General features: G+C 42.5%; 1 protein-coding gene across 1 annotated transcript in view; it reads right to left on the bottom strand.

Annotated features, from left to right (window-relative positions):
• Nucleotides 1-10,558: 10,558 nt before the first annotated feature.
• Nucleotides 10,559-24,976, bottom strand: part of CCDC162P — a 48,838-nt gene continuing 34,420 nt past the window's right edge. Inside the window, exons 8-14 of the mRNA XM_023512437.1 lie at nt 24,074-24,274; nt 23,213-23,334; nt 21,360-21,588; nt 16,691-16,893; nt 15,024-15,179; nt 11,982-12,075; nt 10,559-10,909 (exon numbers count right to left, since the gene is read on the bottom strand). Of these exons, the coding sequence (XP_023368205.1) occupies nt 10,559-10,909; nt 11,982-12,075; nt 15,024-15,179; nt 16,691-16,893; nt 21,360-21,588; nt 23,213-23,334; nt 24,074-24,274 (1,356 nt within the window). The remainder of the gene's footprint in view (nt 10,910-11,981; nt 12,076-15,023; nt 15,180-16,690; nt 16,894-21,359; nt 21,589-23,212; nt 23,335-24,073; nt 24,275-24,976) is intronic.

Genomic DNA, 24,976 nt, shown 5'->3' with positions numbered 1-24,976 from the left:
CCACCTCTACATCCTGACCTCCTTATTTGGTTGCTGCAAATGAAACAGATGAGAAACAAAAATAGACTTCCTGAACACATTTTCTCCTAAACACAAATATAGTGAACTCGTGGTTAGACTTCTGGAAACTATTTTAAAAGTTTGATGCCAATTGTAGATCGGGTTATAAATGGCTATCTTGGCTAGAGGATGATGTAACACAACCAAGAAGGCCTAGAGCAGTGGTTCTCAACCTTCCTGATGCCGCGATGTATTTTCATTGTTACAAAGGGGTCGCCACCCACAGGTTGAGAACCGCTGGCTTAGAGGATCTTCCTGTGATGCTCCACGTGAGAGAACGACGCACTTCAGCCTCCGTGGGCAGCAGGCGTCCAGTCAGACCCCTCAGCAGAACAGTCTACTGAAGTATGTCTGCCCCCACTCTCCCCTGAAACGCATTCTTCTATTAGGTAAATCCTGAAGTCTGCCTGAGCAAGAGGACTGGCTGAGCTCAAGAGAGCAAGCACTGGTGTCCGTAAACTGGCCCCTTGGAAATGTTAAGGTGGGACTGGCCACTACTTTGATGGGCACTTCTCAGTGAGGCAAGAGTGTACAGCGTCAACTTCTTTCAGCCTCTTGGGTTCTCTAGCCTGTCCTCTCGTTCCCATTTGCTCATGAACTTCCTCTTTGAACAGCTCTCCTCTTGGAATTCCTTCCTGAGGCTGCGGGTTAGACCTTTTGCATACCTCTAATTTAGAACTTTCCCTCACTAGACTGAATCTATGGCCAGAGTCATTGAGTTATTCTCCTAATCCAACCCATAGCAAGGTCTGGTACTGATAAATGGTAACGCATGTGTGTGGGCGTGGACCTGGGAAAGCATGGTCTGCTACAAACGACTTTCAGTTCCCTTTCATCTGTCCGGTTGATGGCATATTTATTGAGTGTTACTGTCTCTCAAGCTCCATGCTGTAAGGGAGAGGAAGGAGGAAGGCAAGCTCACCCTGCAGGGTGCTTTTGCTCTTCTTGGAGACTGTATACCAGTTCCCCTCCCTTTTCTTTTCTTAAGAAAATGTTGTCGCTGACTATACAGGTATGCTCACTCCTCCATCAGGTAGTGAATTCTAGGTAGGATGAGTTTAGAACATTTGGAAAACTGGATAAATCATGAAAAGGAAGTGTGGAGGCAGCTCTGCTCCGATCACTTAATGTCATGCCCACTCATATGTATATGATATACATATCATATATATGTAAATATATATGTGCACATTTACATATATATGTATTTTTTCCCTATCAGAGAAAAACAGAAGGACACTGATTTATCCAAACAACTGGTTTCTCATTTTTTCCTGAATATTTCTCCTATGCCATTGACTAGAATATTTGAAGCCAGGACAGCTCAAGATCAAGTTTATTTATTTGTTTGCTTATTTTAGATGCTGGCTTATGTAAAAGGTTGTGACTGATGGAAATCTCTAGGCTACCCGAGGGAAAACAAAACCATACAGATTGAAAAAGCAGTCAAACAGCCCACAGACAAAGAACTCCTTCTGGGTTCACATACAAAGGTACTCTTATTCTTGTAGTGTTAACGCTTTCTCTCATATGTCTGGACCATGAGATCAAGGTCAAATGCAGTAAAGGGAGCAGGGGTTCCTGTATGAAACTTTACATGCCTCTCCCCAGAGGGAGGTTGGGCTGGGAAGGAGAGCAACGGGTCCTAAAGGAGATTACGCACCTGGGGTCAGTCTTGACGCCTTCTTTGGAGTCCCTCAATCCCTTCTTATCTTGCAGCTGCCCTACCATGAAGAAGGTATCCCTGATGGTAGGGAGATCTTCCAGCAGGGCTCTCAGGCTATTGCAGTACGCCATGATCTGACCCCGCAGAGCATAGTGAGACATCTGGCGGTTAAACCTGACAGTCCAAAGAAGAAAAGATGTCTGGATGGAGAATCCAAGCTGTTCTGCCACCTGGAGCTACCTCCCTAGAGGACTTCTCAAAGAGAATGCAGTGCCTCAGGGAAGAAGAAATTTCCACTGGCTAAAAGCAGAGGCATGACCTCCTCAAAGTGATCCTTGTCCTTCACTGCTGATGCTCCCCTGCATGTCAGAGGCCGTTTCACTTGGGCTTATCCAACTGAACTGTGGTTCATTTAAACACGAACCACCTGACTCATTGTCAGGATGTCTACAGTCTGTGGTTGTTGGATTCAGAGCCAGAGAAATCAGCATGTGTCATTCTCTGTACTTACTGTTGACAATATTCCACTATAACATCTCTCTTGATTTTTCCAATTTCATCCTGTGATAAAAAAGAATGATAGTTCTGTTAGATGGTTGGCCGTAAGAACTACCCATCCTAGTACATGTGTGAAAACTGATATCAAACTTTAAGCAGGGAAAGGCCACAGAGCTAAGACATTCTTCCAAGGGTCAATGTGATGGGAAACACATCCCCTATGGGTCTCTCCTGCTCCCCCACATCATGCTGACTGTGCCAAGCACGCAAGGCCCTGACTACTCCACTCACAACCATTTCTCAGGGTTGTGTTTGCAGAAAGCAATCTTGAGGGATAAGATAATGTCTCTCTCAGGAAAAGAGCAGGCTTGCTATAAAAGAGGTGGGTTTCCCAAGGTCATTGTTTCTCAACTGTGACAAACCCACGATGTGCATGTCTTCTTCTGTGATATTTGGGGAGCAAGGGGAACTGATACAAACACAAAGCTCATGTGTCCTGCTCTGCTGTGAGTAATGAAATTCTTTGTCTCTGACCTAGGAAACTTGTGTCTTCTGGCAGCATCCATGGAATAGCAGCAAGTTAACTTCTTAGCTAGAAGGTAGGCTAAAATCCCAGATGCTGACAAAACTGATGCAGGTAGTTATATTGCCTGAGCTCTTTCTGATCTAATAGGTGTTGGATAATCCTGAAGAGCAGTCAACGAATTACTATGTTTTTCCACTTGGTCAATATTTTTGAGAATTTCTTATTAGAAGGGGCTCTTTGCCTTCATCTTTGTTAAGCAGTAATTAGAAGGTCTGGCCTCTATTGTATCTCTTTTGTAGAACTTCATTAGGTAAATTTATGTCTGTTCTTTTTAGTTACAGGTAGTTAAAGCCTAGAGTTTATAAAATTGTCAATTTTCTCCCAAATAATTATGTATTATACATTAATGATGATGCTAATAATCATTTCCTCATCAAAAAATTAGTGAATTGATATTCACAAGATTAAGGAATAATTTTAACTGACTAAAGGTTTGAGTTTTAGTACTTTTCAACAGATTAGGTGAATACAAAAATCTTTAGACAGAGGCATGATGGCAGTGTCTGGAAAACCAAAATAACCAGATGGTTGCCGGGTGACCAGATGGCAAGAGTCCTTGCTCACTTTATCTAATTCCCCTTCACCCTTGTGGGTGACTCAGGAGGGGTAATGTTCCAGTGCAGGTGTGAAAATAATTCATTGGGAAAGTGACAAAATAAATGTGGCATTGGAAAAATACATGTATTTTTTTTAAAAGGACAAAAATCTGCTTGAATTGATTCCCTTGTATTTCTTAAATTAAAGTCCCTTTTTCAGCTCTTTACAATATATTTTCAGTGGTCTTAGCCAAATAGGTTGAAAGCAACAGATTCCAAGTCAAGACTTTTTATTTGTTCAAATATGAAAGGGGACCAGAGCTTCAGGGAGCACTTCTCACTACACACTCACGGGGCTCTTCGTTCTGTCGGTCATGGTTGGTCTCCGGAGGAGGAAGACATTCAGCATCTTGTCCCGCAGCCCCACCTTTTCTAGCTGAATAGACACGAAAGCTTCTGGAGCCCTGACAAGAGAACAGAGACATGGGAGCCCAAAGGGAGCAGTAAGTGGACATTTAACACGAAGACAACTCATGTCACTGGGAATTGCAGTAGGAGGGCAGGTGGTTCTGTCTCCATGGTTCTCACCTGTTTCAAGTGTTTCTGATTATTCAGTGGGGAAGCTGATGTGTTACTATCCTCCTTGGGGACCCCCATGTATCTGAAGCATGCATCAGCAGTCCCTCCTTGGTCCCAAACTCCATAACCCAGCTCATGGTAGTATTTGGTGAGTACAGGTTCCTTTGTATTCAACTGGCCTTAGCTGTTGGGATACTTGGGCTAAGTGGTCTCCCAAGGGTTCTTGTGTCTACACTGGATACTATACTTGGTCTTAGCCAAAAGGACGAGGAGCAATAGGGTCCTGGTGGCTAGATGTATTGGTCTTACATCTTCCATCACACTTGCAGACTTAAGGCACTCAACTCTGGCCATGTGGCACGTTAATGGCATCTTGAGTAGTAGAGTTGCTTTGCCTGGTATTATTTTTTAATCTACATTTGCCAGAATTAAATTAGAGTGTCATTGGTAGGCCCCAATAAAATACTCAAGAGTAATCATAATTATTACAGAATATGAATATCTCGCTTCCCTGTGATGGTGAAAAGAGATGAAGACATAATGGGGAATCCCTGACTCACAGACGTATCGTCTCTGACAACACTCCACCCTGCTGTTTGAAGAAATGCTAAAACCTTTGCTTGGACAGTGAGGGCAGTTCCGTGCTTCTCAGTTTAAGATAGATATGGAAAATGTGGAGAGGACTCTAACTCTTATTCCTTGTGATCTATCTCTTTAAAGTTTGAAAAACATACCTCTTTAAAGTTTAAAGTTGAAGGAAGAGAAGAGAAAGAGAGAGAAGAGAGAAAGAGAAAGAGGAGAAAAGAGGTTAAAATTAAAACCCGTTGCCTGTCCTTCATAGACTGGAGTATCCTGGAAGGAGTGGAGTCTTCTCAGTGTTTATACAAGGTCTTAAAAAATAAAACACGTGCTAGCCACTTTGAGAGTTGATATTCCTTAGATCACATACTACACTATTAACTGACTTAAAAGAGGATATTTTTGTTAAACAATACCACCACCCCGCCCGGCCCAGTACCTTCTGGTAGCCTGAAGTCTTTCTGAAGAACGAGTGAGGGTGTCTGGGACGTTTGGACTTGGAGCTAACAGCAAGCTCTCCATGTCATCCACAGGTCGGGGATGCCTTCTGGTTGGACCCATGCCACCATGACTTCGCAGATCCGAACTTCTTTCCTAGAGTGTTTTAAGCCAATATGAATTAAATGTATCAGGTGTATAAACCCTGTAGTACTAGCTGTAAACTGATTTCACAGCCACAACTGACCTCAAACACAAGTACTCCTGGGTACACGAGAGAGGAGGAGTGGAAGGAAAAGAAGGGGAGGGGGGAGAGGGAAGGGAGGGGAGGAAGAGGGAAGGGAGAGGAGGAAGAGGGAAGGGAGGGGAGGAAGAGGGAAGGGAGAGGAGGAAGAGGGAAGGGAGGGGAGGAAGAGGGAAGGGAGGGGAGGAAGAGAGACACCACTGTGCACCGTGATGGGGTGAGGCACTCCATGTGACTATTTCCAGAATAGAGTACAGTTGTCTGAAATGTTCTGAGAAAAATTCTCTGTTCTGCAAAGTGGGCAGTTGGAGAGCTCTATATAGAGTGCCCTCTCAGAAGACACCGCTGATGGATTTCACAGCTATGAGAGCTGGAGAATTCCCTTGGGGCTCCTGGGCAGGTGGAGGTGGGCTGCACCTGCTGCTGTGTACAAGGTGATGATGGAGAAGGGGGAGGAGGGAGAAGCAGAGAGGGAAGTGGGAGAGAGGAGTGAGGAAGAAGGGAAGAAGATGGGAAACTGCTCCAGCGAGCTGCAGGGCCTAATGGATGGCGGTCTCTTATATTGGCCTAAACTATTAACTAAGAGAAAAAAGTTAAGGCTTCAAAGGAAAGCCCATTCTTCAATGGAAGAAATAAGGAGCTATCCATAGCAGAATGACTGAAGGAGACAGAGGAGGCAAAAACAAACAAAAAAGGATCCTGAGTAAAAACATCTCAAATGACCAACCTGATCTTTTTTCTGAAGACACATGAGGTATCCCAGTCTCCAGGAAATAAGAATATCTACGGGTTTAGGAGACTGGGGGCTCCTGGAAGAAAGCACATTCTCTGCAATCAGATCCCAGTGCCCATACTCGGGGGGCTGATCTTATCTCTTTTCCATAACCTTTCAGAATCTGTTTCCTCACCTAAAAAAAGACCCTGTCACATGGGGCTGTGGGAGAATTCCCCTATGGTTTGGATATTTGACTCTCCAAACCTCATGTTGAAATTTGATCCCCAATGACGGAAGATGGGCCTAAGGGGAAGTGTATCCTGGGTGCTGGGGAGGATCCCTCAGGAATAGTTTGGTGGTATCCTCAAGATAATGAGTGAGTTTCTCTCTATTATTTCCCTGCTTGTTTTTTAAGAAGAGCCCCCTCTTGTTCTCTTACTTCCTCTCTCCTCCTCTGCACAGAAGGCTCCAGCACCCCTGAGTCTTCCACCCTGAGTGGAAGTGGCCAGAGCCTCTCCCAAGGAGCAGAGCCTGGCACCATGCTTCTTGTACAGCCCTCAGAACCAAGAGCCACATAAACCTCTTTCTAAATTATGCAGCTTCAGGTGTTTCTTTATAGCGACGCAGACAGACCAAGACAGACCTCATGAGCCCATGTATTTCTACCACTCAGCTCCGTGCCTGCCTGGACCCAAGAAACTGGTGAATTAAAACATTCCCTCCCTGACCCCTTCCCCCGCACCCCCTCTCCCGATCATGCCCAGTGTTCATTTCTATCCTCAATTACTTGCTCTTTTCCAGCCCCTTTCTACAAATATCTTATCTTTTTTATTCTTTGATCTTCCTACCCCCTCAAATTTCCTCCTTAATTCTGATCAGACTTCTTAAAGAGCTGTTAAGAATGTTTGTAGCCCTCCAAATTGCACATGCGGAAGTATTAACCTTTCAGTGTGATAGTATTTGGAGATGGGGACTTAGGGAGGTAATTAGGTTAAGTGAGGTCATAAGAGTAGGGCTCTAAACCCTATAGGGCTTGTGCCCTTATAAGAACAGAAAAAAGACACCAGAGCTCTCCCTCACTCACTCTCCCCCACACTTTAAAAGGAGGACAAAGTAGAAGGCGGCCATCTGCAGGCCAGAAATAGAGCCCTCACCAGAAACTGGCGGCCCTGTCAACTTTATCACAGACCCCCAGGCTCCAGAACTGGGAGAAATTTCTACCACTGAGACTGTGGAGTTTTGTGGTGGCCGTCCTAGCACAATAGTACAAGAGCATAAACACACATTCCTCCTATGCTTCTGTCAGCCTCTTCTGCTTACCTCTGGAACTCTAGCTTTCACTCTGACCCACCCACAGAACTGCACTCTCAGAACCAGCAGCCCACCTCTGTGGGCCTCCTGGGGGCCTGCTTCCCTCTCACACACTGGCCTGCAAGTCCAGGAGCAAGAACCGTGCCTTGGTACGATCTGATGGCCTAACTTACAATAGGCACTGAAGTAAGGTTTGGGGGGTTGAATTTTAAAAGTTTTAAAGTAATTGGCTCTGCAACTGTGGCTCAAGCGGCTTAGATGCCAGCCACATACACCTGAGCTGGAGGGTTCGAATCCAGCCCAGGCCCGCCAAACAACAATGATGGCTGCAACCAAAAAATAGCCAGGCATTGTGGTGGATGCCTGTAGTCCCAGTTACTTGGGAGGCAGAGGCAGGAGAATTGCTTGAGCCCAGGAGTTGGAGGTTGCTGTGAGCTATGATGCCACAGCACTCTACCATAGGGCGAAAGCTTGAGGCTCTGTCTCAAAAAAAAAAAAGTTGAAGTAATTCACTCTATCCCTAATTTCTACTGCAGCTGATTTCCATGGGAATAAGTACTTGGCAATGGAAGTAGGGTCTGAGTGTTCTTGCTTTAGCCATCAATTTGACTCTCCTATCAATATGAAGGGTGTAAATGGATAGAGACAGATAAATGTGATCAAGGTTAAACGTGGCAAGCTGCATGGAATCCATGAGGCCTAAAGAAGGTTTAAAATAATCTGGAAAGTCATAAAGCCATATTTAAAATATTCTTAAAGCCATATTTAATTTTACATGTAAGTTATAGTCACAGGTATACACATAAGAAAATACTACATCGCTGTAAAAAAGAATAGGAGGGAATTCAATGAACTGATTTGGAGTGATTTCTACCATATACTGTTAGGTGAAAAAAGAAACTACAAAAAAAGAAAGTATAGATAAAATCCAAAAGTTCTTCATAATAAAAACATTCAACAAACTAGGAATAGAGAATGTCCTCAACCTGGTAAAAGGCAGCTATGAAAAACTTAGAGCCAACATCATACTTAAATGTAAAAGATTGAAAGTTTATTCCCGATGGTCAGGAATACGACAATAATATCTACCCCTGCCCTCCTATTCACCCTTATACTGGAGGGTCTTGCCAGAACAATTAGGCAAGAAAAAAGAATTAGAAGACATCTAAATTGGAAAGGAAGAAGCAAAACTATCTCTACTCGCAGATGGCATTTTTTTTTGTATGTAGAAAATCCTAAGGAATACACACCTACTAGAACTACTAAACCTTGACTAAGGTTGCAGGATGCAAGATCAATATGCGAAAATCAATTGTATTTCCATACACTGGTAATGAACACGCTGAAAATGAAATTAAGAAAACAATTCCATTTATAATCTTGTCAAAACTAATAAAATACTTTAGAATTAATTTAACCAAAAGGTACCTTGAAACTATAAGATATTGTTGAAAGAAGTTTAATTAGGCTTACATAAGGGTTTTTCTTATTTATTGCACTTAGCTTTATTGTGCTTTGCAGATATTGTGTTTATTTTTACAAAGTGAAAGATTGCGGCAACCTTGTGTCAAGCAGGTTTCTTGGCACCGGTATTCCAACAGCAGGTGCTCCCTGAATGTGTCTGTGTTGCATTTTGGCAAATCTTTGGCAAAACAGAGTTTTAAACTTTTCCTTACAGTTAAGGTATTACCATTACTATTGTCACTGTTTTGGGGCGCCACAAACCATGCCCATATAAGGAGGTGAATTTAATAAATTCACGGTAAATGTGGGTGTGCATTCCCACTGCTCCACCAACCATCCATTCCCCCCATCTCTCTCCCTCTCTTCAGGCCTTCCTATTCCCTAAAGCCCAAAAGTTTTGAAATTAGGCCAAGTAATAACCCTGCAGTGGCCTCTGAGCATTCAAGTGAGAGGAAGCGTTTTTCATCTCTCACTTTGAATCAAAAACTAGAAATGGTTAAGCTTAGTGAGGAAGGCACATTAAAAACCCAAATGAGCCAAAAGCTAGGCCTCTTGTGCTGAACAGGTAACCAAGTTGTGAATACAAAGAAAAAGTTCTTGAAGAAAATTATAAGTGTTATTCCAGTAAACACATGAATGACAAGAAGGTGAAACTCCCTATTATTGACGTGGAGACTTTGAGTGGTCAGGATAGAAGATTAAACATTCCCTTAAGCCAAAGCCTAATCCAGAGCAAAGTCTAACTCTCTTCAATTCTAGGAAGGCTGAGAGAGGTGAGGAAGCTGCAGAAGAAAGGTCTGAAGCTAGCAGAGGTTGCTTCGTGAAGTTTAAGACTGTCTCCATAACAAAAGTACAAGGTGAACACCACGCACTGGTATAGGACACAATCCACAGACTATATCTGCTAATCACATGCCTTATAAGGAACCTGTATGCAGGATATATAAACGACTCTTGCAACTTATCAATCAAACCCCCAAAATCCAATTTTATAAAAGGGCAAAGGATTTGGATAGACATTTCTTTTAAAAAGACATAAAGTCAAGAAAGCATGAGCAGAGATGCTCAATGTCTTAGGAAATAGGTGAATGCAAATCAAAATTAGGGACCACTTTATCTCCACCGGGACAGCTAACATAAAAAAGCCAGACAATAACAAGTGTTGGCAAAATGTGGAGACACCAGAACCCTCACAAAAGACCACATGTGGTATGATTCCATTTATATGAAATGTCCAGAATAGGTAAATCTACAGAAGCAGAAAGAAGACTAGTGGTTGCTTAGGGACTGAGGGAAGAGGGGTGTGGGGTATGGTTTGGGGGTGAGTGCTAATGGGTACAGAGTTTCTTTTGGGAGTGATTAATATGTTTTGGAATTAGATAATGATCATGATAGCACAATCTTGTGAGTAGGAAACCATTGACTAATACACTTCAAAAGGAAAAATTTTATGTTACATGAATTACATCTCAATAACCAAAAAACAAACAAAAAAATCTACTGAAAAGGAGTGCATATAGTATGGTACCTTTTGTAGAAAAAAGAAGTATCAAATGTATTTGCTTACTTTTTTTTTTTCTTGGTTATAGTTGTCATTGTTGTTTGGCAGGCCCAGGCTGGGTTTGAAACCGCCAGCTCCCGTATATGTGGCTGGCGCTCTAGCCACTGAGCTACAGGTGTCAAGCTAAAATTTGCTTACTTTTGCAAAAAGAATTACAGGGAGGATAAACTCAAAAACAATGCAGTCATTTATCTACAGAGGGTAAGAGTCGGGAAACAGGATGTTTTCTCCTGGATGATTCTAGTCAGTCAATATTATAGAGTCACATACAAAGGAAAAATGATTAGCACGTCACTGAAAATTAAGAGACCCAGTAAGGATTTAGTTATACATTGATTCACAAATAAGAAGGGAAGGAAGAAAAAGTAAGGAATATAAAGAGATGGGAAAGAGGAAGAAAGAAAAAGGGATGGAGAGAGGAAAAAAGGGGGAAGGGGAAAAAGAAGGGAGGAAGGGAAGGGGGAAAGGAGGGGCAGCTGGCTCTAATCGGCAGTGGTGGTGGCATGACTCTGCTTCCCTATCGTGCATGCTGACCTTGACACCAGCAGGACGGCCCCCTGGAGGGGTGAGATAGAAGTAGGCCTGCTGGATAGCCACCATCAGGGCATTTTTCTGAACAGCTTGGCATGCAAGGGTCACTTGCATATTCTCCACTCCTGAATGGAACAGCAGCTAAAGAAAGAAAGTGTGAACAGTATTAGGAATCTCTTGCACAAAGAGGTGAAGTTGAAGGCTGAGATCACTGCTTATTCAACATGTAATGTATAAATCAAATTGCTGGAGGAGCTGGGATCTTTGCTACTCAACCATCAGAATGAATCTAGTTTCTCTGGGCAGCGTTTCATTCCAGGAAGGCAGCCTCCAGGCCTGATTTGTTCTGTAGCTATGTAGACCAGGGGGTTTCCCCAGTGGTCCGGAAAGGATGAGTAGGCTCTGATGAACTAGCAAACATATGCTCAGTGGTCGGCTCCTGGAAGCCAAGATTAGATCCGTGTTTTTAAAAATACACACATAGAAGCAAGAAAACCCAAGTGGCAGGGAAAATAATAGCACCCACCTGGTTTTAAAAAATCAGATAAAACCTCCAGTAACAAGTGTGTATTTTAAAAGCCTCATGCAAAGATGGTTCATTACTTATGCTTCTTTTAGTATCTGTCAGAAGTTATCATAAGACTGTGTTGTAGTCTCTATGGTTCAAACCAGGCATGCACATCAAATAAAGCAAGGTCATTGTTATGACTTGAACACGTCCTGCAAAAGTTCATGTGTTAGGAGTCGGGACCTAATAAGAGGTGATTGGGTCATGAGGGCAGAGCCCTCCTAAATGGATTAACATCACGATAATGGGACTGGCCTTTGTCTTGGAAGAGTGGGTTGTTATAAAATTGAGCTTGGCTTGCTCTTGCAGTCTTTTTCACATGCGTTTGCTTGTCTTTCTTCTTTTCTGCCGTGTTCTGATGTAGTTAGTATAAAAGCCCTCCCCACCGTGCCCTTGTACGTCCCAGCCTCCAGGACCACGCAACAAATAAAATGATTATAAATTACCAAGTTCCAGGTATTTTGTTATAGCAACAGAAAATGGACTAAGACAACCATCATTATTATTTATGAAGTTGGATGTTTTTCTTACAGGCAGGGATTAAATTTATATGAATTAAGTATTATGATTTTTAAAGGAATACATGAACAAAATGGCTTTACTTTAGTCTATTTTCCTTTTAAAAAATAAATTTAAATTATTTACCTGAAGGATGGCTTCCTTTGTATAAAAACTAAATTTGCCGACGTGGTTATCATCTACCTCCGAGATGGCTAAGGCAAGAGCGGGAGGAGAATACCTGTCAGAGGAAAGCAACGTTGCTGTGACCTGACAGCCACTAATCGGGAAGTGTCCATTCTGATGGAATGGGACAGCCTGTGATCAGATCTAGAAGGTCAGTAGTAACAGCAAATGCAAAGTTTTACACAAGCTGATGTTTCAACTAAAAAATGACAAGGACCCCTGGGGTCTTTTTAATCCTTATGAGACTTGATCTCTGGGGTTTGGTTGTGCCGTAGTGTTTGGGATTCTTTTCTCTTGATCCCCATGATACTACTCTGTCTGTCCTATTTTTCCTCTTACCTGCTTGACCAGAGCTGTTCAAGACCCCTCACTGACTCCATGCTTTGAATTCCACCCTCAAATGTTGTCCAGTTAGTGCTCTCTCCTGTGGGTCCAACAATCATCTAAATAGTCTTTGTAGCCAAGTTTCCACTTTGGGACATGATCCTTTGTCCATGACTATAAGATGAAGTAATTAATACCTATCAAGCTTTGTTTCTGCATCTGTAAACAGGGATATCACCTACCTCATAGAGTTATGGCAAACAGTAAGTGGGATAATATGCATAATTGGGCTTTTTAAAAATGTAAGTCACAATACTCATGTTCAGTCTACTGTGTTTCCCCGAAAATAAGACACTGTCTTATATTTATTTTTTCTCAAGAAGACACACTATGGCTTATTTTCAGGGGATGTCTTCCTCTCCACACCAAAATGGATAGTGTGGCTATGCAGCATATCTGCATAGCCACGCCCATCACTAGGTCTTATTATCTGGGTAGGGCTTATATTTAACAAATGCATAGAAATCCTGCTAGGGCTTATTTTGGGGATAGGTCTTATTTTCAGGGAAACATGGTAGTTGGTCCTCCATCTCTGTGGGTTCCTCATCTGTAGCTTCAACCATCAAAGGCTTAAAAATAATTGAGAAAATAAAACAACAGAAAGTAATAATACAATAAAAATAATATAAACAAAAAGTACATAGTATACCTATTTACAGAGCATTTATATTATATTAATTATTGTAAGTAATCCAGAGATGATTTACTGGATAAGGGAGGATGTGAGTAGGTTAAACACAGATACTAACCTGTCTTATATCAGGTACTTGAGCATCCTTGGATTTGGGGATACAAAGGGGTCTCCGAACCACAAAGGACAACTATACTGTGTATATTTTTGTTATAATGGCATTCCAAAGTGGCAAGTTTAAGGAAACAGCATACATAAAATAAATACAAACTCAAGGCATAAGTTCTCTGAATGCATAGACCTTGCCCTGGTAATTCAGAAGGCCCCCTTATCTTGTAGCCTCTCTGGGTCATCCCAGGGAGGAACATTCACAGCTTGCCCAGACCACAGAGCATTCAGGCAGTTTGTGCTGATTGGTGGATTTTGACTTAACAAAAACGTGCCCTATTTTTAGAGCAATGTAAAAATGCTGTCTCCAGCAGGAGGCTCCTGAAAAGCCAGAGAACAGTGTGGCTCCAGACCCTTTTGGTCAGCTGGAGACCTAGCCTCACCTGAGGGCCATTCACACCTCCTGCCTTGGCATCTCCAGATATCTCTATATCCTTCCAGTAAATTCTGTTTTGGTTTAGTGAGTGTGACAGGATAGTGCAAGGAAGGTTTTGCCTGGAGGGCATATTTGGCTCTGTCTGGAGACATCTTTGAGCATGTGGGGTACTGGGGTACTACTGGTATCTAGGGGGTAGAAGTCAGGGATGCTGCCAATGACCTAAGACACACAGGACAGTCCCCATGACAAAGACTTACCCAGCCCCAGACTTCAGCAGTGCCAAAGTTGAGATGTCCTGGGATCATCCTGACCCCCGTGTTCCGCCCCTGCTGCTTTAGTTTATTGACATATAGAATTATTATTTCTGAGCAGCGATCTACATTATAAAACAGAGGTGACTTGGCCTCCTTGGAGTCACTTTTTCCTTTATTAAAAGGGAAGGGCAGACTAGCAAAGAAGAAAAGAAGAGGGAGACAGAAGCTTCTCCTCTCTGTATATCTAAGCATCTAAGACTGTCAGCGTGAGAGGAAAGAAGATTCTTTCCCCCAACTGGGTCAGTCCATGATCAGTTACGAGCAGGAGTGTTTACTGTCAATGGGCTGACCCCATGGGCGTGCGAGAAAGGTTTCACCAACCGAGTTGGCTGCTGACTCCAGCCAACGACAGAGCCGGACTGAGATAGTGCCTGAGTGGTGGATTTATACAGTGTGTTAGGATTTCAAGGAAACAACTTCTCAGAAAACTTATGTGACTGCTTTCTGGTTCCAAGAAAACTGGGAGAAGAGACCCGGACTCCTGATCCGTGGCTCTTTCCCCATCAGACCAAACTTCACCTCGCCTTCTCGCCGAAAGTAACATGTTTTATCTGGGAAGCTGCGGAGCCTGGAATTTCATCTCATTTGATTTCTTGGACCTGTTTTTTTTTTTCATTTCTCAGTTATTCAGTGTTTTTAAATCCAATTGTCTCTCTAATTGAGATCTTATTTTCCCCCCTTTTATTAAAAAAAAAGAAAGAAAAAACAGTTTCATGGCAGATAGAATACAAGGGATAAAATTTAAAAATGCAATTGTGGCTCGGCGCCTATAGCTCAACCGGCTAAGGCGCCAGCCACGTACACCTAAGGTGGGGGGTTCGAATCCCCAGCCCAGACCCGCCAAACAACAATGATGGCTGCAACCAAAAAACAGCCGGGCGTTGTGGCGGGCACCTGTAGTCCCAGCTACTTGGGAGGCGGAGGCAGGAGACTCGCTTGAGCCCAGGAGTTGGAGGTTGCTGTGAGCTGTAATGCCACGGCACTCTACCCAGGGGGACAGCTTGAGGCTCTGTCTCAAAAAAAAAAAAAAAATGCGATTGCATGTATGTCCAATAGTGACAAAGTATTTTTCACTGGCTATTCATTCTACTACTACATTATTTTCACTTTGACCCTCTCAAGCTCACCTGTCTACCTGACCGCTGTCCTGCAGCAGAGAGGTTATAAAGACAGGAGGTGCTTGGTCCACCTTGTCCCTGTGTGATGCAAATTCAAAGTGAACAGGCCTCAGGTACAAGTGGAACTCTTCAAAACCCATCTCCCATGCCAATTCCTTATAGAGCCTAAAAAGAAATGAAAAGGGGCCAAGTATAATTGTTAGTAATTTCTCCTAAAAAGAAAGTAAGTGGTAAGAAAACCAAACACCTGAACAAGCACCAGAGCCAAACGAGAGTCAGCCCAGGACCATGGGAAGTGGGTGAGTGGTGAAGGTCTCGAGATCTGCTCTTGCTATGACAGTTACAGTTAGAAGGAGCTGTGCTTGGGCACTTCCTCAACTCTCATTTCCTACAAGCTTCTGAGCCCAGAGCCCTCATGGGCTCACAACGTTGCCCTCAATACAGCGTTCACCATCTTCTCTCGGGGCTCTTCTCAGCTGGCCTCCATCCCCTCCGTGAGGAGCGTCTTTGCTCTCCTGGATCCAGGCTCTGCATGCTCCTGCCCCGTGACCACTCTCTCTGTCTTCACTAGCTTCTCCTCCTCCTTACTCTCAAGTTCTGGTGTGTCCTGGGGTTCCAAACCTGGCTATCCTCTCATCTGCTACGTCTCCTAGTTGGTTGGCAAGTCCATACAACCCCAGGCCCTGAGACCACTCCTTTATGTAAGAATCTGTGACCCTCATCTCTGTCCTGATGGGAAACTCTGAGCTCCCATCCCAAGTTCATGGGGCTTGCAGCTTGGCTCCATTTAGACATCCCTGTGGCATCTCAGCCTTCCACGTCCACAATGCTTTCCTCCTTCTGCAACACCCCCATTTTAACACATTTCTCCCTCTTGAGAAGTTGGCACATGAAGGCTGAATTCTTGGCACTTATATAAGGGAGCTTATGCTCACACAAAAAACAAAAAAACAATATTAAGTATCTAAATAAAACAACAAAGTACCACAGAAACACACAAAGTCCTTAGTGGCTTAAACAGTGGAAATGTATCGTCTCAGTCCTAGAGGATAGGAGTCTGCCATCATGCTGTCCGCAGCTATGGTTCCTCCTTTGAGCTGAGGGAAGGATCTCTTCCGTGTTGGCTTGACATTGTACCGTCATTTCACGCTCATGCCTAAAACATAACTCAATTTCTCCTCCTGCCCACTGAACCCTCCCTGCCTCTGTCAGACCTGGATGTGAGTTATCACCCGCTCGTCTCTCTCCCTCCCCAGGCCCTCTGCTATTCAGCTTCATTATATTCAAGAGTAAATTCCACCAATATTCCCTGAGTGCCTGGTGTGGCTCGGGCCCCATACCAGCTAATGGGATATCATGGTAAACAATGTGGATGGGGCTTTGCATTCAAGGAGCTTGTGCTCACACGAAAAACAAAAAAATAATATGAAGCATCTAAATAACAGAAAATGTGCTAAGTGGAGAGGAAACCCAGGTGCCAGTGGGAGGGCTCAGCCTACTTGGCGGTCAGGAAGGATTGTGGGCAGGCATGGAAGAGAGAAGGAACAAGGGAACCAGGTGATCATTTTACCATTTAACCTCACTCTGGCTGCTCTGGGGGCAGAGATGGGGCAAGGCTTGTAGGCAGGGAGATATGAAACTTATATTCCACCTGGCTCCTCTGTCCCCCTACTGACCGAGCTAGGTGTGCACTCTCCAGACTCAGTTCTATGAGCCGGTGGCGGATGGTCAAGAGCTCCAGAAGTTTGGAAAACATCTCCAGCAGCAGCACTTGAGAGTCTTGCCCTCGTGCCCGTCCTTCCTCTGCTGCAGACTTGAGCGCAAGCAGGCCTATCTCCTCCACGAGGAAGGGATCGCCCATCACTTTAGCCGAGAACAGCTGAAAGCAAACAAAGTACCTTTTAAAACATAAAAGAAGACATTTCACATAAAAAATAATATGGTGGACATGGTGGCTCATTCCTGTAATCCTGGAACTTCAGGAGGTTAAGGTGAGAGGATGGCTTGAGCCCAGGAGTTTGAGACCAGCCTGAGAAACAGAGAGAGAACCCATCTCTACAAAAAATAAGAAAAACTAGCCAGGCATGGTGGTGCACACATGAAGTCCTAGCTACTCAAGGGGCTGAGGCAGGATGATCATTGTGCCCAGGAGTTCCAGGTGGCAGTGAACTGTGATGGCACCACTGTCCTTCAGCCTGGGTAACAGAGTGAGACTCTGTCTCTTAAAAAAAAAAAAAATACTATCTGTGGCATAGAGTCTGGATCTAGATTTCCTGGGCTCAAGTCCTAGCTCTGCCACTTCCAAGCTGTGAGATCTGGGGCAATTCACTTGATTTAGTCTTCACGGTTTTCCCATTTATAAACTGGGGATAAGGATAATGACAGTACCTACTGGATACTGACAGATAATAACGACCTAATAGGACTGTAGAGACGGCTAAATGAGTTAATATATGCAAAAGCATTTGCTATGATCATTATTATAAATGTTTCATGCCTAAATAAATAATAAAAATGTGAAAGACAACCTAAATCAAAGTCTCTGATTTTTTAAAAGTATTTTAGTGACCAATAACAATAACTTTTTATAAACTCCTGTCATTGCAGTTTCAAATTTTCAAACTTTTTTCCATACAGTCTCTTATTTTTATTGTCCTAAGATCCCCATTTCACAAGTAGGCATCTCAGATCCCACTATTGCCCTTTATCAGCCAGGGATCTGAAACAGCACTGACACTTCCCAAGGTCACACAGCAGTACCAGCAGCCAGTTAGGCTGCCTAATCCCAAGTTCAGAAGTTTAGAGAGTACCCGGCTGCCTTGCCAGCCCTCCTTCAGTCAGAGCAGGCCCTGGGTGATTAGGCAAAGTTACCACGTAGCCTTGGGGAGCACCTCTGCTCTAGCATCTTTGCTGTCCTCTATTTTGCCATTCCCAGCAATGACTCATTTGGGGGACCCTTATCTGCCTTTTCCTGTTTGGCCCCCAACGGTACATAAGCTCCTTTGTCTACCCACTGATCTACTTGTCTACTCAGAAAGCTATTTCTAGGTTTTTAAAGTCTTCCAGAGCGACAACAAAAAGACCTATTAAACAAATTCCTGTACATCATCTTAGGGCAATACCGTCTCCATTTTCTGACCCAATACAAATAGTTAATCTGAATATTTATCACTTCTAGGTCCAAATCTGAACACATTTCAAAAACATTAATTAAACTATGTGGCATCAGCAGGAGACTAGACAGTTATCTGAGATAGTCACTATAATTTATTAAATCACTGTAGCTTACAAGAAAATTTCGATACATTTAAAAAATATGGTACCATGAGACAGTATGAAAAGAATCTTCAATTAACGGTATTAGTATAAATGACTGATAATTTGGGGGGAAAATTCAATTTTAACACATACCTCACAACACTCTCTGTTTCTATCTGTATCCAGTGAAATATTAAAAGAGTTATTAAAAAAAAAAACCCAGATCCTTAAGAAATTAGAATAAGACAAAAATACTTCTGAAGGTAGTTTTTTTCTGAATTTAGGAGGATAGAAGACATCACAAAGGAAACGATCAACAGATTTGATTATATGAAAACAAATTTCTAATAAAAAATAAATAAATGGGGAAAATTTTTCAGAACATGGTAGACAAAAAGGTTAATGTTTTAATGTAAGAAAAGCTCAGGTATGGCCCAGCATGGTGACTCATGTCTGTAATCCTAGCACTCTGGGAGGCCAAGGTGAGAGGATCACCCGAGCTCAGGAGTTCAAGTCCAGCCTGAGTAAGAGCAAGCACCGGTCTCTACTGAAAAGAGAGGAAAATTAGCTGACTGTTGTGGCATTCACCTGTAGTCCTGACTTCTCAGGAGGCTGAAGCAGGAGGATCACTTGAGCCTAGGAGTTTGTGGTTGCTGTGAGCCAGGCTGATGTCACAGCGCTCTAGCCTGGGCAACACAGTTAGACTCTGTCTCAAAAAAAGAAAAGAGAAAAAAAAAAAAACCCCAACCACCCAAACAAACAAAACACTCACATAAGTAGATAGGAATGATATTGGGATACTGGCAGATAAGTAAACAAAGGGGAATGATAGAAAATTTGCAAAAATTTGTAACAAAACATTTTGAAGAACATTTAATTGCAATAAATAGCAAGGAAATGCAAATGAACCCACCTCTTATGTGTCTGTGTATGTCAGCACATACATTAAATGCTTTTGCCTGAAACTATACGGTAGAGCAGAACTGGTACTTTTGTACATTATTGGTGATATAAGTTGGCACACTTCTTTTGGAAAAAGATCTGCCACCACATATCCACACACGCAATGCCCCTGCTGGGTGAGACCCTACCCCACCCCTTCACCCCTCCCCTAATTCAGCACAACCACCAAATACTTCTGGTTTAGAGTTTCCTGGTTCACAAATTGTTGTTTGCTCAAATAAATTCTTTAAAATTGTAAAAAAACAAAAAAATCTGCCCATATGTATAGAAAGTTATTTATTTTTTTTTATTTGTTTGTTTGTTTGGTTGGTTTGGTCAGGTTTTGTTTTGAGACAATGTCTAACTCTGTTGCCTGGGTTAGAGTATACTGGTGTGATCACAGCAGCCTCAAATTCCTGGGGTCAAATGATCCTTCTGCCTCATCCACTTGAGCAGCTGAGACTCCCCCCCCGCCCCACTTGGCTAATTTTTCTATTTTTTGTAGAGATGTGGTCTCACTGTTTCCCAGGCGGGTCTCAAACTCTTGGCTTCAAGCCATCCTGCGCCTCAGCCTTCCAAAGTGCTACGATAATAGGGCATGAACCACCACACCCAGGCAATAAAAATTTAAATTTTGTCTGAGGAGTTCCACTTGTAGGAATCTATCAAAAGGAATCAATTCAAAATATGGAGCAATCTATACGTATGAAGATGTACTTTATGGTATTGTTAATAATAATGAAAAATTGGAAACCACTTGAATGTCCATTAATAGAGAAATGGTTAGAGAAATTATGATTCCTCATTTAAGGGAATTACGTGGTCATAAAGGTAAGCATAAAGACTAGTTAGCAATATGGGGAAATAATATGGAAAAATATAACGTTAACTAAGAAAAGCAGGAGATAATATAAATAACTGTGCAAAATGTACATAAGTATAATACTTGAACTGAGAAAAATAATGATAATGAATGCATTTGACTGGGTCTATTTAGGTTGGAGTTTGTTCTTCTTTTGCCAAAATTCCTTATCATTTCATATTATTTCATATATATTTTTTTTTTTTGAGACAGAGTGTCACTATGTTGCCCTCCATAGACTGCTATGGTGTCACAGCTCACAGCAACCTGAAACTCCTGGGCTTAAGCAATTCTCTTGCTTCTGCCTCCCAAGTAGCTGGGACTACAGGTGCCCACCACAATGCCTGGGTATTTTTTGTTGTTGTTGTAGTTGTCATTGTTGTTTGGCAGGCCCAGGCTGGGTTCAAACCCACCAGCCTCAGTGTAGGTGGCTGGTGCCCTAACCACTAAGCTACAGCACCGAACATTTATTATTTTATTTTGATCCATTTTAAATGAATTTAAAATAAAATAGAATTTTAGTCTGGGTGGGAGGGGAATAGAGGCTGAGCCAAACCTATGGAGAAGATATTTTTGGCAGTGGGGGCGCCCTTGAAAGTTCCTTGTCACACAGCAAGTACCCACACACAGTGAGGTCAAACTGGAAATCCTGGATTAACCTTGATAGAAAAGGATTAAAATCCAACTATAAACACCATACAAATCATTAGGCCACAGTTTGAACCATTGAGCAGGAGAGCTGAAAGGGGCTTCAGAGATCACGAAGCTCACCTCCACCCATCTCCCCCAAATACACAAACATAATTTTACAGCAAAATTAAAATGAGGCTAAGAGAGTCTCGCCGTAAGTTAATAGCAGGGCTCAACTTGAGTCCAGGTCCCTGACTCCCCATCCTAGGCTCTCTCTCTTCCTCCCGATCTTGACTCAGGACAAAAAGAGTAAATCTTAGGAAGAGTTGTAGCAAAAAGAAAATGTATAATTTTAATTTAAAGTAGAGTTAAAATATAAATAATAAACCAGAAAATATGTCCCACGTACCTAGGTGTATCACTCTTCTAATTTAATTTTAGATTCATTCTTACAAATTAGAAACTTTGACTCTCTTCCCCTACCCCCTGAAAATGACCTAAAAATTTTGGCAAAGCCTATGACTGTGATGTGTCTCTGGCCAGATTGGGAGGGATAGAGCCAAACAGAAAAACAAAGCTAAATAGTAACATCTGGAAGAAAATGTTCTCTTCGCCAAGGACCCAACTACCCCCTTCTGAAGGAAGGAACCTACGTCTTTCTGGAGCTGTGTGCTATACGCAGCCTCGGGCTTAGATGGTGTGAGCCACAGGTCGAGGGCGAGCCTTAGGACACGCCGCTCTAGCTCGGCGAGGCCACTGGCTGACGTGGGTCTGCAGGCATGGTGGGCCTCGCACAGGACATGCTCCAGAGCTGTGGGGATGAGCGCTGCCAGGCCAAGGGAAGGGTGGAACTCCAGCAGATAAACATTTTGCAAAGCTGGGCTTGAAGAAGAAGAACAATAAATGACAATTTTATACAACAAAGAACTTAACCTGTTTCTAAAGATATTTGAATTTTATAATTTTATAGGCCAATGAAACCGCTCCTATAGGTCCAGGGCATTATTTTAAAAACTGGGAGGGACCTCAACGTCTGTCTCGGAAAACTGCTCGGTTATACAACCTGCTCTTTGCTTTCATGGGAATTCCTTCAAACTAAAGACAGAAGGTATAGTCTAAAAGCCTAGTAAGAATAAGGTTAAGCAAAAGATTAAGATATAGCAAAACTGTCAACATTTCAGTTATAAATATTTTGTCAAATATCTGAAAATAAAATAACTCAAAAGTGACTAAATAAAAAACAAATAATTTCCATAGTTACTAGTTTCTATTTTTCACCTGAATCTTTAATCCATTGTTTTCCCAAATTCTAGTGGACAAAGAGAATTTTTTTTTCTTCAGTTTTTGGCCAGGGCTGGGTTTGAACCCACCACCTCCAGCATATGGGCCAGTGTCCTACTCCTGTGAGCCACAGGCACTACCTGACAAAGAGAATTTTTTAAATTCTTTATATAACTGCTGGAATCATTCATATTGGCTGTAAGGATGTCATTTTTTATAAATGTATGAGACCAGAACAATAAAATGCTCATCTGTAGCTATTCCTTTAGAAATAAAGGCTACAGCCCAAGATAAGTGTCCTTCTGTACCTACAAAGACCTAAAGAACCTAACACTGCCCCTTAAATCTATGCAAATGGGATCTTTCTTAGTTCTGGATCTTAAAAACTATAGCCCAACGTCTGGAAAGGAATCTCACCAAGCAAATAACATTTCCTCCTGAGACTATTCTGGCAGGTTTTAGTATCCGTATAGCCGTAGCCTGTTCTGCCAAAAACCATTTCCTGAATAGTAGATTCTCACATAGCAAGCTGCACACACACAGCTGGTGTCTTTAAGTTTATTGCAGAGAAGAATTTGGTCTTAAGAAAAGTCTATGGAGAAAATGCAGAGTTGTGTGCTTGGAGGCCCAGGGCTCTTTCCCCCAAATGAGGATAAAATCTCAGCTGTTAGCTCTTATGGTCCCCTGTCTGTCCCTGTTCCCCCTAACCCCAAAGGTCATGCTATGTCGAGTGGGTGACAAGGCCTATACCTTCCCTGAATGGCCTCAAGAAGTTTAACTCTGCTCCTTAAAAGGGTGAGGGTCACAAGGCAGGTCTGCAGAAACCTCTTTAGTGACACTTGCTAGAACAAAGAAATGTCCTTCTAAGAAACTTTTAAGGACATTCAAGTTTCATATGTGTGGGCTTGTGTGATATCTCTGGTTAAATCCTATAGGAGCCTTTCAAGAGCAGCTGGTTTCCCCCCGACCCCCAGGACTTGTGAAAAGAATGCTGATTTTGCACCTACTGGAATACATTTAATTCTAGCTTCCTATTTTTTATTATTTACAAATCAAACAGATAGCAATATTCGAGAAAACCCTTCTTTTATGGATTTTATGCCTACGTCTCTTATCTTCCCAAATACTTGAAAAGTGCTTTTAGTGTCACGTTTAGATTTAACACTATACCCTTCATTAATCTAGAAGATTAAGTGTAAAGCATCTCAAGACAACACCAACTTACTAGCTATTGTTGATGGAAATAAGCTGTTGGGAAATTATGTTCAGGGGAAGTCCAAATTTATTGCTATTGTCTAGATGATCATCTCGCCAAAGCATCTGGAAATACTCCCGCTGACGCGCTATCTAAAAATGTAGCATAAATGTTAAAATTAGAAAAGTTAAACTTTCCCACGGACATGAGTTATGAACTTGACATAAGAAGGATCTTCCTTTCTTTGCATCTCTTCATTATTTGACTAATTTTTCACCCAGACATTGTTTGGAAGACTTGTTTGCAGGGAGACAGGCTGGTCCCTCTATCTTAGCCAGTTCAGCCAAGGGAACCAAGAAGGCAACCAGCTTCAGATATTTTTAAGAAGTGAGAGGGAAAATTTCTCTTCTGTTAAATAATTCACTATGTGAAAAAAAATCCAACCAGTCTGGAACAATCCTTTGTCCCCTGCCTGCTTCATGCCATTAGCTTTTCCCTAGAGGACATGCAATGGGATCCTTTCTGTCGGTGCCCTAAAAATAATCACAAATATTTTAGATAAACATGATTTTTTACATTGATGTCTCAAAAAGATGTATCATTAGTGCTTCTTTCACCACTGGTGAACTCTATGATCAAATGAAAACTGAGATCATCAATTCCTTGTGGACCATTAACTGTAGCTAGGGGTGGAAATTTTCCTCTAAGACCATAGTTACACTAGTCAGTCACCAATACAAGTGAGCTCACAAATAAGCATGTAGACCACGCTGCCCTAGAAAACCGGGATTCCAGATCTGTGATGATAGGAAAACACACTATTTTCCTTTCTGGCAGGGGTTGTCCCTCCCTCTTCTCACGTGTAGTATTTTAAAACCCATCTGTACTCACTTGCTGGTTGAGGACGCCCCTTGCTAGCTGCAGGTGAAGCCTCAGGCAGGCACACTCATCCTGGTAGGCCTTAATAAAGTAAGGGTGGCTGAGATCAAACCTCGGGCGCCGGTGCATGATGTCCGTCATTACTTGTGCCAAAGCACTCCTCTCCTCAGGGTCCAGTGTGTGCTGGTAGGCTTCAAAGTAGCTGTCAAGAAGCTGCAAGCATGGTTTATAGTCAGGGAGCAATGGGGGCAGCCCTAGGGCCCAGCAAAGAGAGGGAGGACCCACCGTGGACACATGTGGCACCAGTGAGACTCAGTGCAATTAGTAAACCCACAGGCAGAATTAGGAAGGGCCAGGGGAAGGACATATGCTTTGGAACCAGAACAAGGTTTGAGTTTGCCCTTCTGTTTTCATCTCCATGAATAAGATGGGGATTATATAATTAACGACAAATATATTCGTCGTTAATTATATAATCCCCAGTGAGGTGGCTCAGGCCTGTAATCCCAGCACTCTGGGAGGCCAAGGTAGGTGGATCGCCTGAGCTCACAAGTTCAAGCCCAGCCTGAGCAAGAGCGAGATCTCATCTCTAAAAATAGCTGAGCGTTGTGGCAGGCACTGGTAGTCCCAGCTACTGGGGAGGCTGAGGGAAGAGAATTGCTTGAGCCCAAGAATTTGAGGTTGCTGTGAGCTGTGACACCAAAGCACTCTACCAAGGGTGACAAAGTGAGACTCTGTCTCAAAAAAGAAAACCAACGAATATGTAATAATATATAATAATAACATAATGAGTAATAATTATATGCTCCAGTGAGATAACACATTCATCAAATATATTTAATCTTTTTTTTTAATGCAGCCAGTTATTTGATGAATGCTGCAACATTTATTTTTTTATTTTATTTTATTTTTTTT

Source organism: Otolemur garnettii, unplaced genomic scaffold (genome assembly GCF_000181295.1).
Source record: "Otolemur garnettii isolate 467f Iridium unplaced genomic scaffold, OtoGar3 scaffold00002, whole genome shotgun sequence".
Classification (NCBI taxonomy): Eukaryota; Metazoa; Chordata; class Mammalia; order Primates; family Galagidae; genus Otolemur; species Otolemur garnettii.
The sequence above is the reverse complement of the archived record's forward strand: the minus strand, read 5'-3'. Positions and strand labels throughout refer to the sequence as shown.